This window comes from Bombina bombina, chromosome 5 (assembly GCF_027579735.1).
Source record: "Bombina bombina isolate aBomBom1 chromosome 5, aBomBom1.pri, whole genome shotgun sequence".
Taxonomy (NCBI): domain Eukaryota; kingdom Metazoa; phylum Chordata; class Amphibia; order Anura; family Bombinatoridae; genus Bombina; species Bombina bombina.
The window spans coordinates 577,476,717-577,495,122 of record NC_069503.1 but is presented as its reverse complement, the minus strand read 5'-3'; the positions used below and the strand labels follow the sequence as shown (position 1 = coordinate 577,495,122).

Below are 18,406 nucleotides of genomic sequence, written 5' to 3'. Positions count from 1 at the left end.
TTTCTCATTTACAGGCTCTGCTTACTGTAATCCTTGTAAATAATGACACTAAGAGAAAAAAATGGTAGTTGTAGCAGGACCAGTGTTCCTTTGAGACTATGACTTAAAGGGACCTTACATTTTTTTTTTTAACATTATAATTTATATGTGAAACAACCTCAAGTAACTTGAGATTGTTTCATATAAATTATAATGATAAAGCTGCTTTATGATAATGTTTTTACAGTATTATGCATCCTGCCAATCTGCCATCCATCTCCTGTGCTTGAAGACCAAAATAAAAAATAAGTATCACTTAATCTCCTTGTGCAACAAATAAATCTCAGTTTTTAATAAAAAGCGAAGTTAGGTAAGCTTTTATTTCTAGCAAGTGGCATGATAGATAGTATCTGAAAAATATGCTTTTAATACTATAAATAACTAATCTTATTTCCTATTTTACATTGAATTGTTGCAGGAGACGAAGTGTGTGCCAGTTGTGTTTCCACTGCAGAGTCTCAACTCTGCCAGCAACTGAGCTGCCTAGGAAGAGGAGGAAGAGGAGCTGCCTAGTGCCACTGACTGCTCTAGAGGACGCGGCTAGAATTACGTTAACTGTAAGTAATTATTTATTTATTTTTGCTTCCAGCCTTCCAACTGTTACTAAAGTGACTGTAAAACTTGATGATAAAGTGCAGGTTTTTAAAATTTTTGATTAAAAGCAGGGGCACTTTATCATCAACATTTACATTCACTTTAAATGCAAACTGAATTGTAAAATATGTTCTCTCTCTCCTCTCTATCCTTCTCTCCCTCTCTCTCTCTCTCTCTCTCTCTCTCTTCTCTCCCCTCTATTTCTGTCTCCTCTCTCTCTCTCCGCTCTCTCTTTCTTTTTTTTTTTTCTCTCTATCTCCTCTCTCTTCTCTTCCCTCTCTCCTTTCTCTTCTCTCTCTCTAATCCTCTCTCTCCTCTCTCTTCTCACTCTCTCTCCTCTCTCTTTTCTCTCTCCTCTCTCTTCTATCCTCTCTTCTCTCCTCTCTCTTCTCTCTCTCCTTTCTCTTCTCTCTCTCCCTCTCTCTCTGTCTCTCTAATCCTCTCTCTTCTCACCTCTATCTCTCTCCTTTCTCTTCTCTCTCTCTCTCTCTCTGCCTCTCTAATCCTCTCTCTCTCTACACCCCCTCTCTCTTCTCTCCTCTCTCTCTCTCCTCTCTCTCTCTCTACTGTCTCTCTCTCCGCTCTGTTTCTCTATCTCTCTCTTCTATCTATTCTCTCTCTTCTCTCTCTCTTCTCTCTCACTTCTCTCTCTCTTCTCTCCTCTCACTTCTCTCTCTCTCTCCCCTCTCTCTCTCTGCTCTCTATCCCTCTCTCTTCTCTCTCCTCTCTGTCTCTCTATCCCTCTCTCTTATGTCTCCTCTCTCTTCTCTCCTCTCTCCTCTCTCTCTCTCTCTCTCTCCCCTCTCTCTCTCTGCTCTCTATCCCTCTCTCTTCTCTCTCCTCTCTGTCTCTCTATCCCTCTCTCTCCTCTCTCTTCTCTGCTCTTTCTCTCCTCTCCCCTCTCTTTCTCTGTCTCCTCTCTCTCTCCTCTCTCTTCTCAGCTCTTTCTCTCCTCTCCCCTCTCTTTCTCTGTCTCCTCTCTCTCTCTCCTCTCTCTCTCCTCTCTGTCTCTCTATCCCTCTCTCTCCTCTCTCTTCTCTGCTCTTTCTCTCCTCTCCCCTCTCTTTCTCTGTCTCCTCTCTCTCTCTCTCTCTCTCTCTCTCCTCTCTCTTCTCAGCTCTTTCTCTCCTCTCCCCTCTCTTTCTCTGTCTTCTCTCTCTCTCTCCTCTCTCTCTCTCTTCTCTCTATCTCCTCCTCTCTCCTCTCTCTTCTCTCTCTCCCCTCTCTCTCTCTCCCCTCTCTCTCTCTGCTCTCTATCCCTCTCTGCTCTCTATCAATCTCTCTTCTCTCTCCTCTCTGTCTCTCTATCCCTCTCTCTTCTCTCTCTTCTCTGCTCTTTCTCTCCTCTCCCCTCTCTCTCTCTCTCTCTCTCCTCTCTCTCCTCTCTCTCTCCTCTCTCTCTCTCTCACTCTCTCATGTCTCTTCTCTCTCTCTCTCTTCTCTCTCTCTTCTCTCTCTCTCTCTCTAATCCTCTCTCTCTCTTCTCTTCTCTCTCTCCTCTCTTCTCTCTCTCTCTCTCTCTCTCTCTCTCTCTCTCTCTCTCTCTCTCTCCTTTCTCTGTCTCTAATCCTCTCTCTCTCTCTCTCTCTCTCTCTAATCCTCTCTCTCCTCTCTCACTTCGCTCTCTCTCTCTCTCTCTCTCTCTCTCTCTTATGTCTCCTCTCTCTTCTATCCTCTCTCTTCTCTCCTCTCTCTTCTCACTCTCTCTCCTCTCTCTTTTCTCTCTCCTCTCTCTTCTATACTCTCTTCTCTCCTCTCTCTCTCTCTCTCTCTCTCTTCTCTCTCTCTCTCTCCTCTCTTTTCTTTTCTCTTCTCCCTCTCCCTCTCTCTCCTCTTCTCTCTCTCTCTCTCTCTCTCTCTCTCTATCCCTCTCTCTCTCTCCCCCATCTCTCCTCTCCCTCTCTTCTCCTCTCTCTCTCTCTCTCTCTCTCTTCTCTCTCCTCTCTTTTCTTTTCTCCTCTCCCTCTCTCTCTCCTCTTCTCTCTCTCTCCCCCCTCTCTCCTCTCTCTTCTCCTCTCCCTCTCTCTCTCTCTCCCCCCCTCTCTCCTCTCTCTTCTCCTCTCCCTCTCTTCTCCTCTCTCTCTCTCTATCTCTCCCCCTCCTCTCTCTTCTCTCCCCTCTCTCTGTCTCCTCTCTCTCCGCTCTCACTCTGTCTCTCTATCCCTCTCTCCTCTCTCTTCTCCCTTCTCCTCTCTCTTCTCCTCTCTCTCTCCTCTCTCTCTCTCTCTCTCTCTCTCTCTCTCTCTCTCTCTCTCTCCTCTCTCTCTCTCTCTCTCTCTCTCTCTCCCCCTCTCTTCTCTCCCCTCTGTCTGTCTCCTCTCTCTCCACTCTCTCTCTCTGTCTCTCTATCCCTCTCTCCTCTCTCTTCTCCTCTCTCTTCTCCTCTCTCTCTCTCTCTCTCCTCTCTCTGAGCTTGTGCTTTAGTGAAATGTATCTTAACTGTGGTCCTCAAGTACCCCCAACAGGTAAGGTTTTCATTATAGCTAAACCAGCGCAAAAGTAAAATAATCATCTGATCAGTAACACCATGGTTAATAACATGCTCTCACCCATCAGCTTATTATTTAATCTATGCACTGGTTCAGCAAAAAAATAAAACCTGGCCTGTTGGGGGTACTTGCGGCCCGCGGTATATGTCTTCAGCGTATCATATCTAGTGCCTCACCAGCCTCAGACCTCACCGCATGTCACTGGTTCTGCTGCGTAAACACAAGGAAAATCTTACAGGACTTTTCTGTGTGTATGATAGATCAAAACAAAAATGTTTTTAGATTAATGAATAGTTTACTATGCTAGTTCCAAAGGCACACACTGCAATATTTCATGTTTATTGTTCCTTTAATATCTATTATTGTGTGTTTTGCTTTATAAGAAATTGTAAACCAGGTATCTCTTGGGCGCAACAGTTAGTGCATCAGTTGTAATCTGGCTCTAAGATGGGTTTGGAATAGGCAATGCATAAGAACAGCGACTATGCTGGGCTGTTATATTACAGTCTCAGGATAAGGACTGTGAAGCCACCTTTAAACTTTAATACTTTTAATAAAATATTTCTCACCCTAATATCTAAAATGGTGTGGTCTGCAGCTGTCCTATTGTGGAAAAGACCAACGTCTACCCCCTTTCCCTGTGTTTCAGGTAAAGCAGTAAACATTTGTAATATCTCTGTAGCATTTTGCCCTGATACCTCTTATATTCTAAGTATTTGGGATACCCTGTTTACTAAAAGCTAGAACTGATCAAAGAGAGCAGTTTATATGTAAATATGGCACTTTCTATGCAGGAAGCTCTGGAAGCTGTGCTAAAGGTACTAGATGGGAGCCAGCAACAATTTGCCCTTGATAGATTTGATTAACAGCCAGTTGAGGTACATGGGCAACAAATGCCACTGTGATATGTGCCACTGCTATATTTGTCGTTTTTGTGGAAAAAGATGAAACTGAGGGCTACGTGGTTGCACTGGCAATAGGGAATAATGCAACAGCTTTGTGCGCTGGAGTAGAAAAACCAACCTCATTGGAGCCAGTTGATGTGGCTGCTATCAGGAGTGGAGGAGTTAGGTTTTCTTACAAGGCTAAGAACAGTGCTGACCTCTATCTGCAGGGTTCCTGACTTGGGACAGTGTGCACAAGGAGGAGCACAATGCTTGAGTCATCTAATTTGAATATGGCATCAATTTGTGAATTCCTTGAAGGGCACACTATGGGAGAAAGTATTGCTAGTTTGCTTTCTTTAATAATGGTTGCAATTTGTTTGTGGAGAGCTTTGTGTTAGTTTTATGTTCTGGTCTGGATCTGTCAGTTTTATTTGTGTGTCACATCAGATAATATATTGTTAAAGCTACGCAGTGTGACTTCAGCAGGATATTCTGCTTGTGAGCAGTAGGACACCAGTTACATTTTGCACCTGTTAAGGGGACTTGTTACAATACTCCTGGATACATTTATATAACTATACCTAAATTCATACTAAAGCTGTATACAAGTCTTTAAATTTGAGTTTTTATACTTTTTTATACTTTTTTATACTTTTTTATACTTTTATCATTTGTGTGATTACTTAATGTTTGGCTGGGACATCACAGGATCATTATCTTATTAGAAAGTCAATTTTTAATTACTTTTGCATAAAATGTTGGGTATGCTATACATTTAAGTTCTGGTACTGGCACTGATTAAACTATTATCAATACTTAAAGGGACAGTCAAGTCCAAAAAAAACTTTCATGATTTAAATAGGGAATGTATTTTTTAACAACTTTCCAATTTACTTTTATCACCAATTTTGCTTTGTTCTCTTGGTATTCTTAGTTGAAAGCTAATTCTAGGAGGTTCATATGCTAATTTATTATACCTCGAAGACTGCCTCTAATCTGAATGCATTTTGACCACTAGAGGGCATTAGTTCATGTGCTTCATATAGATAACATTGAGCTCATTCACGTGAAGTTACCCTGGAGTGAGCACTGATTGGCAAAAAGCAAGTCTGTCAAAATAACTGAAATAAGTGGGCAGTTTGCAGAGACTTCGATACAAGGTCATCACAGAGGTAAAAAGAGAATGAAGCAAATTAAGTAATAGAATCAAGAAAGTTTAGTTTTGACGGTTCCTTTAACTTAAACTAACTACTTGTTCTCAATGTAGACATTTTTCCCTGCCCAAAAACAATCCCTAGTTAAACTGAAAGCGCTGCATGCTAAAGAAACTGACTCTCTGGGGTAGATTTATCACAGGTCATTTAGCGACCTTGCTAAATGCTGACAGCTTATTGTGAAATGCTTGTGCAATGCCGCCCTTTGCACACTCGCGGCCAATCGGCCGCTAGCAGGGGGGTGTCAATCATCCTGATCGGATCGGGATGATTTCAGTCCGCCACCTAAAAGGTGACGGAGAAGTTACGACCATTGTTTCTTAACTTCCGTTTTAGGCGAGCCTGGAACGATGGACGTAGAATGGAACATCCACTGCATAACAAATCTACCCCTCTGACTTTTCTGGCTCATGTAACTGAGCTTAAAGGGACATTCCAGTCAAAATATAAATGCATATAGATTTATTATATCTTTGAATAGAAACATATTTGCAATATACATGTATTGGCAAACATGCCTCTAGTAAGATTTATCACTGTTTTAGTGTTAACATTTTTCTCTGCATGTGCATGCGAAGCATAGCTAGATATTGTCACTGCACCCACATTTTAATTAATGCAGCTAATCAGATCATCAGTGGGGCTTGTATCATGTCAGCAAACAACAAATTGAGTCATTACCAGATGGTACAAGCACCTTAGGCTCTCAGAGCAAGTGTTATGTTTAAAATGCTGGTGCACGGTGCATACTTAAATACACTTTTGAAACAGCTGTAGCTTTTATTAGAAGCATTTATGCTAATGGATGTATATTACAAAATTGATTCTGTTCAATACCAAAATGGACCCATGTGGTTTTCAATTTTGGCTGGAATATCCCTTTAACAATTACTTATTTACATCACATATTCCTTTGTTATAAAAACACTCACCTAGATTACGAGTTTTGTGGTAACAGGGGTGCGGTGCTAACGAGCAGTTTTCCCTCACCGCTCACTTGCAGACAACGCTGGTATTACAGGTTTTTAGAAACCCGGCGTTAGCCACAGAAAAGTGAACGGAGAGCAAAATTTAGCTCCACATTTCACCTCAATACCAGCGCTGCTTACGGTAGCGATGAGCTGGCTAAACATGCTTGTGCACAATTTCCCCATAGGAATCAATGGGGGAGAGCCGGCTGAAAAAAAAACTAACACCTGCAAAAAAAAAGCAGCGTAAAGCTACTTTTTATGTCTACACCTAACACCCTAACATGAACCCGAGTCTAAACACCCCTAATCTTACACTTATTAACCCCTAATCTGCCGCCCCCCAACATCGCCGACACCTACATTATATTATTAACCCCTAATCTGCCGCTCCGGACACCGCCGCCACCTACATAATACTTATTAACCCCTAATCTGCTGCCCCAATATCGCTGATACCTACATTATATTTATTAACCCCTAATCTGCCGTCCCCAATGTCGCTGCCACCTACCTACACTTATTAACCCCTAATCTGCCGCCCCCAACGTCGCCGCCGCCCCCAACGTCGCCGCCACTATATTAAAGTTCTTAACCCTTAAACCTAAGTCTAACCCTAACCCCTCCTAACTTAAATATAATTTAAATAAATTTAAATAAAATAACTACAATTAACTAAATTATTCCTATTTAAAACTAAATACTTACCTATAAAATAAACCCTAAGCTAGCTACAATATGACTAATAGTTACATTGTAGCTATCTTAGGATTTATTTTTATTTTACAGACAACTTTGTATTTATTTTAACTCGGTAGAATAGTTATTAAATAGTTATTAACGATTTAATAGCTACCTAGTTAAAATAAAGACAAATTTACCTGTAAAATAAAACCTAACCTAAGTTACAATTACACCTAACACTACACTATAATTAAATTAATTCCGTAAACTAAATACAATTAAATACAATTAAATACAATTATCTAAAGTACGAAAAAAAACAAATACTAAATTACAGAAAATAATAAAATAATTACAAGTTTTTAAAATTAATTACACCTAATCTAACCCCCTAATAAAATAAAAAGCCCCCCAAAATAATAAAAAGCCCTACCCTATACTAAATTACAAATAGCCCTTAAAAGGGCCTTTTGCGGGGCATTGACCCAAAGTAATCAGCTCTTTTAATTGGAAAAAAAAGTACAATACCCCCCCAACATTAAAACCCACCACCCACACACCCAACCCTACTCTAAAACCCACCCAATACCCCCTTAATAAAACCTAACACTAACCCCTTGAAGATCACCCTACCTTGAGAAGTCTTCACCCAACCAGGCCGAAGTCCTCAACGAAGCAGGGCGAAGTGCTCCTCCAGACGGGCAGAAGTCTTTATCCAAGCCGGGAAGAAGTGGTCCTCCAGGACGGGCAGAAGTCTTCATCCAGACGGCATCTTCTTTCTTCATCCATCCGGCGCGGAGTGGCTCTATCTTCAAGACATTCCGACGCGGAGCATCCTCTTCAAACGACGCCTAACTGAAGAATGAAGGTTCCTTTAAATGACGTCATCCAAGATGGCGTCCCTTCAATTCCGATTGGCTGATAGAATTCGGAATAGGATTGAGCTTGCATTCTATTGGCTGATCCAATCAGCCAACGGAATGCCAGCTCAATCCTACTGGCTGATTGGATCAGCCAATAGGATTGAACTTCAATCATATTGGCTGATTGCATCAGCCAATAGGATTTTTTCTACCTAGAATTCTATCAGCCAATCGGAATTGAAGGATGACATCATTTAAAGGAACCTTGATTCTTCAGTTGGACGTCGTTTGAAGAGGATACTCCGCATCGGATGCCTTGAAGATGGAGCTGCTCCGTGCCGGATGGATGAAGATAGAAGATGCCGACTGGATGAAGACTTCTGCTCGTCTGGAGGACCTCTTCTTCCCGGCTTGGATGAAGACTTCTGCCCGTCTGGAGGACCACTTTGCCCGGCTTCGTTGAGGACTTCGGCCCGGTTGGGTGAAGACTTCTCCAGGTAGGGTGATCTTCAAGGGGTTAGTGTTAGGTTTTATTAAGGGGGTATTGGGTGGGTTTTAGAGTAGGGTTGGGTGTGTGGGTGGTGGGTTTTAATGTTGGGGGGGTATTGTACTTTTTTTTACAGGTAAAAAAGCTGATTACTTTGGGGCAATGCCCCGCAAAAGGCCCTTTTAAGGGCTATTTGCAATTTAGTGTAGGGTAGGGCTTTTTTATTTTGGGGGCTTTTTTATTTTGTTAGGGGGGATTAGATTAGGTGTAATTAGTTTAAAATTCTTGTAATTATTTTATTATTTTCTGTAATTTAGTGTGTTTTTTTTCCGTACTTTAGATAATTTTTTAAAATTGTAATTAATTGTATTAAGTTTAGGTAATTAATTTAATTATAGTGTAGTGTTAGGTGTAATTGTAACATAGATTAGGTTTTATTTTACAGGTAAATTTGTATTTATTGTAGCTAGGTAGTTATTAAATAGTTAATAGCTATTTAATAACTATTGTACCTAGTTAAAATAAATGCAAAGTTGCCTGTAAAATAAAAATAAACCCTTAACTAGCTACAATGTAAATATTAGTTATATTGTAGCTATCTTAGGGTTTATTTACAGGTAAGTATTTAGTTTTAAATAGGAATAATTTAGTTAATGATAGTAATTTTATTTAGATTTATTTAAATTATATTTCAGTTAGGGGGTGTTAGGTTTAGGGGTTAATAACTTTATTATAATGGCAGTGACGTTGGGGGCGGCAGATTAGGGGTTAATAAATGTATGTAGGTGTTGGTGATGTTAGGGCAGGCAGATTAGGGGTTAATAATATTTAACTAGTGTTTGCGATACGGGAGTGCGGGGGTTTAGGGGTTAATATATTTATTATAGTGGCGGCGATGTCCGGTTCGGCAAATTAGGGGTTAAAAAAATTATTTTAGTGTTTGCGATGTGGGGGTTCTCAGTTTAGGGGTTAATAGGTAGTTTATGGGTGTTAGTGTACTTTTTAGCACTTTAGTTAAGAGTTTTATGCTACGGCGTTGTAGTGTAAAACTCTTAACTACTGACTTTTAAATGCGGTACCAGTCTTGACAGGAGAGGGTCTACCGCTCACCTTTGGTTAGACTCGTAATTCCGGCGCTATGTAAGTCCCATTGAAAATATAGGATACTCAATTGACGTAAGTGGATTTGCGGTATTTCCGAGTCTGGCCAAAAAAGTGAGCGGCACACCTGTACCTTCAAGACTCGTAATACCAGCGGGCGTTAAAAAGCAGCGTTGGGACCTCTCAACGCTGCTTTTTAACCCTAACGCACAACTCGTAATCTAGCCGACTGTCTCTTAAAGTAAATTGCAAAGCAAAGTGTATGCATATAAATGCTAACTTTGATATTTGTTTTCTGTTTCAGAACAGACCAGGGAAGCATCCCATGAAAAGGTAACTTAGACCTAGATGATTACAAGTGAAGCACAATCGTAAGTGTAGGGTTCACTATCCATATTGTGAACCTGTGGTAAGAATAGGGCACAGTTTGGCATTACAATTAAAAAAAGATTTACCAGAGAATCTTAACGTCAATGACATTTTTTAGCGTGTCCTATACATTGAATGAATAGAGCAGGGTACGAGTTATGTGTTTCGCTCGAATACAGCACATGACTTCGCTGGAAATTATATATATATTTATTTATTTATTTTTGACAGTGATTTAAAGGGAAATGGTAACTGACAAAGTGTGTGACTCAAAGCTGTATATACATATTTATATATATATATATATATATATATATATATATTTATATTTATACATATATATATACACTTGTATGTGTGTGTGTGTGAGTATATATATATATATATATATATATATATATATGTATGAATGTATGTGTGAAGAGTTTTAAAAATATATTACACTACAAAATCATAATTTGGCAACATTGTGGTGTAATTTTAATTTTACTTTTACATGGGGCAAGAATAGGGCTATCTCAAGAATAGCTAAACCAGTCCTGCCTATTTGAGAGGGACTGGCCATTTTTCTTAGCTTTGTCCTGTTGCCCCTCTGAGGTAACCTTATATCCCTGTTTGCAGAATTTGCCTTTAGATACATCCATGGACCACCCAGACACTCCCACCCACCCACCCACCCACCCACTATCCACCCTTACCTCCTTCCAATATGCCTCACCCAAAAAACAGTGACAACCCCCTCAACCTCCCGAGTCCCTAATACCTACCGAAAAATGTTTTGAGATATAGCTAAAAATTCAAACATTTCTCATTCTCTACTTGTATAACAAGACTATCGACATTCTTAACATTTTATTTTTAAAAAAAGAACCTTAATACAATTTATTTAAAGGCCTTCAAGACTTAAGCACACCATCTGCTTAGCGCATCTGTGGCTTAGCATTCCAACGAAAACCTACATGAGATCTTAAGCACTCCCCCCCCTAGAAGTCTTTTATTTAAGGGATTTGCTACAGCTGCGCTATATGACATCCTGATGTTAGAGTGTCCTATGCTTTTGCTTGCGCACTAACGTATTACTTTGAACTTGTAATATAAGCTCAAAATGGTGTTAATAACTTTAACATTTTTGTAATCTAGGGCTCAATGTTTTTATTTTCTTTATTGTAGCCCATTAGTGTCAGTTGTAACAAATCACTTTTTTCCATGTTTATTTACATTTCAAGAGGGATTTCATTTTAATTGTAATGTCCCTAAGCCAAGCAGTAAGAACACCTGTGTACCCCTTCACGCACAAGAACTCCTTAATATAGAAGACAGGTATCCAGGGATATACAGTGTGATATTATAAACCACACAATCTCTACTCTACATTTTTTTTTAAAGACACAATTTAAAGGGACATTAAACAGTCTTTTTGTATAAAACAATTGAGATTTTTGGGACAAATCACAATTTTTATACAAAAGCAAGAGGTGTGCAAAACGATAGACCAATATGTCAGTCACTGTAGGTTTGCATCAGTTTGTACTTTTTCCTGTTGAGCTAGATGTGATGCATGGGTCGCATGTAAAATCATGTATATCTCATAAAGACAATGTGCTCTCTGGGATAAAAGGTTATTAGGCAAGAGTAGGCCAATAGTAATTGAGCAGAAGACAACGAGTAAGCTTGATGTGATTACAAACAAAGAACTATAATACAGCTAAGGTCCTCACACATAGATACTGTCATTATCATAGCTTCAAAAGCCTCTGGTAGCATCATGGCTGTTGGATGATCAGAAGCACTTTGTGATCAATGCTGTAAACTGTCTTTCCCTAGACTCCATTTGATCTAATTATAGATAGCAAATAACCTGGACAAAGTTGCTAGTCATAGAAAAGAAAGGCCGATTGTTCTTATCTGTTGAGAGGAAGTCAATTACCGATAGGACGGTGGCTAAAGTTACAGACAAAATGGGGTCCTAAAGAAAGAAACTATACTACATAAAGTGTTTTTTTTTTTTATTGCTTCTTGTTTAATGGCTGAATAATGCAATCTGCAAGACTTTAACAGCTTTTTAAATCTCTGAGATATAGTATAATAAAATTCCAATAATGCATGATGTTGAAATCAAGGTAAATATGGTAGTATCACACCAAATAACAGCATTAATGTAGCTAAATTACAGGAATACAAGCATGGAAATTACAAGTAAATCTCCCTCAACAAATAGTATCTTATATTGTTATATTTTACAATTATGAGGAGGAGTTTAGTTTTTGAATTTCTATGATTTTAATATCTGATCAGAAACTTAAACTATTGAATTTATATAAGTGTTTTTGCCATTGAATTTCTTGTTTTTGTATTATAAAAATATATATGTGTGTAAGTGCACAAGATTGTATGTGTACATGTGCATCCACGCTTGTATGTTTCTACGATAGTGCATGTGCACCCTCATATGTTCATGCACTTGTGTATACATATGCTTGAATGCGTGATTGTATATATGTGTGTGTATTTGTGTCATTGCACTAATGCACATTGAACTTGTGCGCAAGCACATTCATGGATTAAAGATGGTAATTTTATCACCACAATGGTATGGTGCCTTTACCTATCAGATAACAATCCCCCCCCCCCAAAAAAAAAAAAATATCTTCTATATTCTATCTAAGTTATCAGCAGTGTGTAAAATGCAATGAAATCTAAAGAATATGTAAAAGAGGAAGGAAAACAAAGTATTAATTCCAGGCCAGTTTTCTGAGTGACTCTAAAATGCAAGTAGAACTGTATAAAAATGTTATAATAAATAATACATCTTGTGAAAGAATTGACTAGAATTTGAGGCTCTGGGCCGATTTATCATTATACAAACATTTCTAGTGAAATGCTTGTGCAATGCCGCCAATGCACATTCGCTGCCAATCGGCCGCTAGCAGGGGGTGTCAATCAACCCAATAGTATCCAATTGGGCGGATTGCTGTCCGCTGCCTCAGAGGTCTTAAGACCGCTGCTTCTTAACTCCTGTTTCCAGCGAGCCTGAAGGCTCACGCGGAAACAGGACCATACGAGGCATGATAAATCGGCCACTATTTCTTTTTGAGCACAACCAAGTAAGGTGCCAACTGGCTGGACTTTTTTTTTGAAAGGCCAGACCTGTCAGTGCTTCTTCACCAAGAATCTTGCATTGTGTATGTACCTAAATCACAATGCATGGCAACCATTCTTGCATGTTAGGAAACTAACTTGAATAAATTACAGTTTACTCAGTAGATAAATATAATAACATTTTGTTGGGCTCTTGTTATAGGATTTCTCTTAATAAACACTAGGTGAAATCCATTCCGATATGGTGTGAAATTAGTGGTTAGGACTTGACTATAATTATACATAGGAAATATTATTCAGAACACAACATTTTAAAATGATTAAGTATTAAGAATGTACCTGCTCTCCTATGGTTCCCATCTCACCAGGAGGACCTCTTGCACCAGGGAAGCCTGGAGGGCCCTGAAAATAGAGATATATTAAATGTAGAGTTTTTGGCTGATAATGAATACTGTATGTCAGATAAACCAAATAAGACCAAACACACATTTACATAACTCCTTTAGTAACCTACTGGGACACAAGAAGTATAAGAAGAGTTGATAAGTTAAAGAATTATTTCTTGCATGACGTGTTTTACACTTTTCCTTTCATAGTTCGTTTTACTTCTATGAGATTTCTCTTATAATTCAATGTATGAATTTTGAGTTCTGCTTTTCAAGAAAAGAATGTCTGTGTTTCTTATCAGTCTATAAAAAGGGACAGAGTAAGGGAGAGATCAGAACACAGAAAAACTCCTCAGCATATTTACACCAATATATTGGTCATGTGAAACTATTTTGTCAGATGCCAACATGAAGAAAAACTTGTATGAGAAGGGGTTTCAACTTTCAAAGAAAAATCCTCATAAATCACATACAGATCAGTAATAATCTCTCATTGACCACAAAATTGAGCAACATTAACCCCTTGTATGTTCCATATAAAATAGTAGTGCACTATTGATGTACACAAATAAAGCAGTAAAAATAAAAATTTACAGCTACATAACGTGTAGAATTCCTACCTTGTCTAATTTAGAACAGTAATGTGAGTCACAAAAAACAGAGAAGTGTCCATACCTCATAAGTTTAATGGTGAAAAGTAATAACGTAAAAGTGGTGACATATAAAGTCATGTTAACTCCTTGGCCCCTATTTAAGAAAGGTCTTGCGGACCTGATCCGACACTGTGGATCAGGTCCGCAAGACATAGCTGAACGCGGAGAGCAACACGCTCTCTTGATTCAGCATTGCACCAGCAGCTCACAAGAGCTGCTGGTGCAACGCCGCCCCCTGCAGACTCGCGGCCAATCGGCCGCCAGCAGGGGGGTGTCAATCAACCCGATCGTACTCGATCGGGTTGATTTCTGGCGAGCAGGCGGACAGGGTTATGGGGCAGCGGTCTTTAGACCGCAGCTCCATAACTTGTGTTACTGGAGACTCGCCAGAAACACAGGCCCACAAGCTCCCTATGGAGCTTGTTAAATGGGCCCCCTTGTCTTCTATATATATAAATCAACAATATTTCTTTATCAGCTACAAATCTATCGTTAAAAGCGTTTATGATGTATATTTACATGCATAGATATATAGATAAATGTTTAGATAAACAATTTAATTGCTGGTTAGTGATACCAGTTAGCTCAAAAAGGAAAAACAAAACTTATTTTGCCCATTTGTGGGGGTTGAAACAAGACAGAATTAACGCCAAACAAAAGGTGAATAAATCACAAATTAACAATAAGGTTAAGTATAAGGGGCCGATTTAACAAGGGCCAAATGGCCCCTAATCGCCCTGTTTCCGCTCCTTAACTCGTCCGCTGCCTCTGAGGCTGCGGACATCAATCCGCCCGATCGTATACGATTGGCCGCAAATCTGCAGGGGGTGATATTGCAGAAGCAGTTCACCAGTTCAGCGATGTCTGGCAGACATGATACGCTACAGTGTGATTAATAAAGAATATAAAATCCATAGTATATTCCTCCAAAGTGTTTTTCTTGAGTTAAAGGGATAGTCTACTCCAAAAAATGCATTGTTTAAAAAGATAGATAATCCCTTTATTACCCATTCCCCAGTTTTGCACAGCCAACATGGTTATATTAATATACTTTTTACCTCTATTATTACCTTGTATCTAAGCATCTTCTGACAGCCCCCTTATTACATGGCTATTTATGTATTATCTATTGACTTGTATTTTAGCCAATTAGTGCAGTCATGCACAACTCCATGGCAGAGAGCACAATGTTATCTATATGGCCCACATGAAATAGCAATCTCCTGTTGTGAAAAGCAAATAATAAAGCATGTGATGAAGAGGCTGTCAATAGAACAGACAGAAATTTAGAGGTTTAAATGTTATAAAGAATATTAATATAACAATGTTGGTTGTGTAAAGCTGGGGAAAGGGTAGTAAAGGCGTTATCTATCTTTTTGAAGAATGACAATTTTGGTTTAGACTGTCCCTTTAAGTATCTCACCAAAAAAAGAAAAAGACAATAGTGCAATATTGTATGAATTCAATCGATTGGAGAATTGGGCAACATATTTCACTATAAAGCCATGAGTCACTATGGAGCCCCAGAGGTGTCACACAAGATTTTTTTTATAAATCATGTGCACATTTTGCTAAATCGTGAGCACATTTTACTAACTTGTGCGTACATTTTGTCTTTTTATTATGCACTTGTTAATTATGTAATTCTACTGCATTGTTCATCAAGTGGTCATCACTATGGGCTCAGTTTATGAAGCCCTTCTCCTCCCTATGACTGCAGGTTCTCACAAGAGAACCTACAGTCACGATTTATCAAGCAGCGGCCATGCTTCCTTACCCTCTTCTCCTCGTCTGACCAGGGAGATTGACAGCTCCTGCCCGCTTGTGATTGGCTGTGTGTGGGTAGGTATCGGGATTGCAGGCGAGCACAAAATAGCACTTGTGTGCAATGTTAAATTCCATCAGCAGATTGCTGCCCACCAGAGGAGAGCCGGGGCGGACAGGGGCGAATATGTACGCCCCTGTACGCCCATTGATTGATAAATCAAGCCCTATGTGTCAATGAGATTCAGCACAAACTGGTAAGTAATTGTGCACCTCAGCTTCAGTCACATGGATTTCTAAAAGCCCAATATTAGCATTATGTTATGTGACAAACAGTACATTTAGCATTGCAATGTTTACAAAGCATAGTTATCCTTTTACAATACAATGCTAAATAATCTGTGATTACCTTGTATCTAAGGCTTTGCACCAATTCCCCTTATTTCAGAGGTGTGTGCATACTTGCACTTAGCCAATCAGTGATCACTCACGATTCAACAAGAGTCAGCTCAGTGTTATCTATATGGTAAACATGAACTTTTTTGTCTTGCTGTGAAAACGTATAAAATGCTATGGATTTTAGTTCTTATAAATTATATTAAAGGCACAGTAAACCTACCAAATAATGTTATATAATTCTGCACATAGTGCAGAATTATATAACATTAGCTTAGCACCAGCTTCCTAAAGCAAAGGATTGGAGAGATATTTTACTTTAATTTTAATGAATTTTACATAACGCCGCTCCTGGCTCTACTGAGCATACGCTGTCGGCATTTATCATTGCACCAGCAGTTCTTGTGAACTGCTGGTGCAATGCCGCCCCCTGCAGATTGGCCGCTAGCAGGGGGTGTCAATCAACCCAATCGTATTGATCGAGTTGATTTCTGTCCATCGCCTCAGAGCAGGCGGACAAGTTATAGAGCTGCTTCATAACTTCTGAATCATACGGAGCTTGATAAATATGCCCCATAGACTGAACTGAAACTGAAAGTGTAGCTGGTGAGCAGGCTGATCTCATGATTAAGGTGGAATAGCATGATTATAAATCATGCGCACGATTTAGCTAAATTGTGCGCACGATTTAGCAAAATGTGCTCACGATTTAGCAAAATGTGCTCACGATTTAGTAAAATGTGCTCACGATTTAGTAAAATGTACGCATGATTAAACAAAATGTGCTCACTATTTAGCAAAACATGCTCACGATTTAGTAAAACATGCTCATGATTTAGTAAAACATGCTCATGATTTAGCAAAACGTGTGCACGATTTAGCAAAACATGCTCACGATTTAGTAAAACATGCTCATGATTTAGCAAAACGTGTGCACGATTTAGCAAAACGTGTGCACGATTTAGCAAAACGTGCTCAAGATTTAGTAAAATGTGCGCACGATTTAGCAAAATGTGCACATGATTTATAAAAAAAAAATCTTGTGTGATACTTCTGGGACTCCGTAGGTCACAAAGGGTCTGAAAAACTTGTGCTGAATAAACATTTGCCTTTATTGCTACCTTGGCAACCACCTTGTTATTGCACTGTGCATAGTATTAGAAACTAATTTGAGTACAAACTCACGCAGAATACTCTTTGATTCAGGAAGTATTAATATCCTTCTATTGTAACATAATAGTCAGCCAGGGGCATAACCAACTTTAGTGGACTCAGGGGAAAGGTAGCGTGCACCTTTTTTGCTCTCTTTTCTGAGCAGCATGAAACACAACCAAAAAGTTAAAATATGAATTTCTGCCTGCAATTGTCATATTTCTATTTAAGTCAATGGACAAATTAGGCATTTCAACAGAAACTATGCACTGATTGCAATGCTGTCAATGATTCTCATCCATTCTATATTTAGGTCCTTTTTTTGTATACATATGAGATCTAACTAGTGCTTACTTTTTAGGGAGTAAAAGTTATGTGTTGTATGAACTTTACGTCTGATCTGTGTATCTCTCTGTTATCATTCTGTGCATTTAATACACTTCCTTGTTTGTGCACTAAATCTTGTTTGTGCACATTTATCAATCTGCGGACTCAGCTTTGGAGCGCCGATCGTTAAGAAGCAGCAGTCACCAGACCGCTGCTTCGTAACCTATACACCAGCTCTGAGCTGGCGGATTAAAATCACCCCGGACAAGTCTGACCAGAGTGACTGAGCGCAAGTAGGGGTGGCATTGCACAAGTAGCCGCTTCTGCAATGTTAAAGGGACACTGAACCCAAATTTTTTCTTTCGTGATTCAGATTGAGCATGAAATTTCAAGCAACTTTCTAATTTACTCATATTATCAAATTTTCTTCATTCTCTTGGTATCTTTATTTGAAATGCAAGAATATAAATTTAGATGCCGGCCCATTTTTTGTGAACAACCTTGGTTGTCCTTGCTGATTGGTGGATAAATTCATCCACCAATAAAAAGGTGCTGTCCAGAGTGCTGAACCAAAAAAAGCTTAGATGCCTTATTTTTCAAATAAAGATAGCAAGAGAATGAAGACAAATTGATAATAGGAGTAAATTAGAAAGTTGCTTAAAATTGCATGCTCTATCTGAATCACGAAAGACAAAAATTTGGGTTCGGTGTCCCTTTAAATGGGCTAGTATAATGCTTCCCGCTTTCTGTGAGGCTGAGGGACAGGTTCACAGAAGCAAACCTTGTCCGTCGGGAGCCGTTCTTAAATGGGGTCCAATGTCTGGATATGAAATAAACTACTTAATAAGTACAATCGAAATATGATTTAATAACTGGTACATCAAGGCACTGCATAAAAAGAGATACTGTTTTTGTGCCATTCTAAAATTTGCTC

General features: G+C 39.1%; 1 protein-coding gene across 1 annotated transcript in view; it reads right to left on the bottom strand.

Moving 5' to 3' along the window:
• The window catches only part of LOC128660599 (collagen alpha-2(VI) chain-like), a 115,287-nt gene that overhangs the window by 16,105 nt on the left and 80,776 nt on the right, over positions 1 to 18,406 (bottom strand). Inside the window, exon 18 of the mRNA XM_053714525.1 lies at positions 13,134 to 13,196. Coding sequence (XP_053570500.1) covers positions 13,134 to 13,196 — 63 coding nt within the window. The remainder of the gene's footprint in view (positions 1 to 13,133; positions 13,197 to 18,406) is intronic.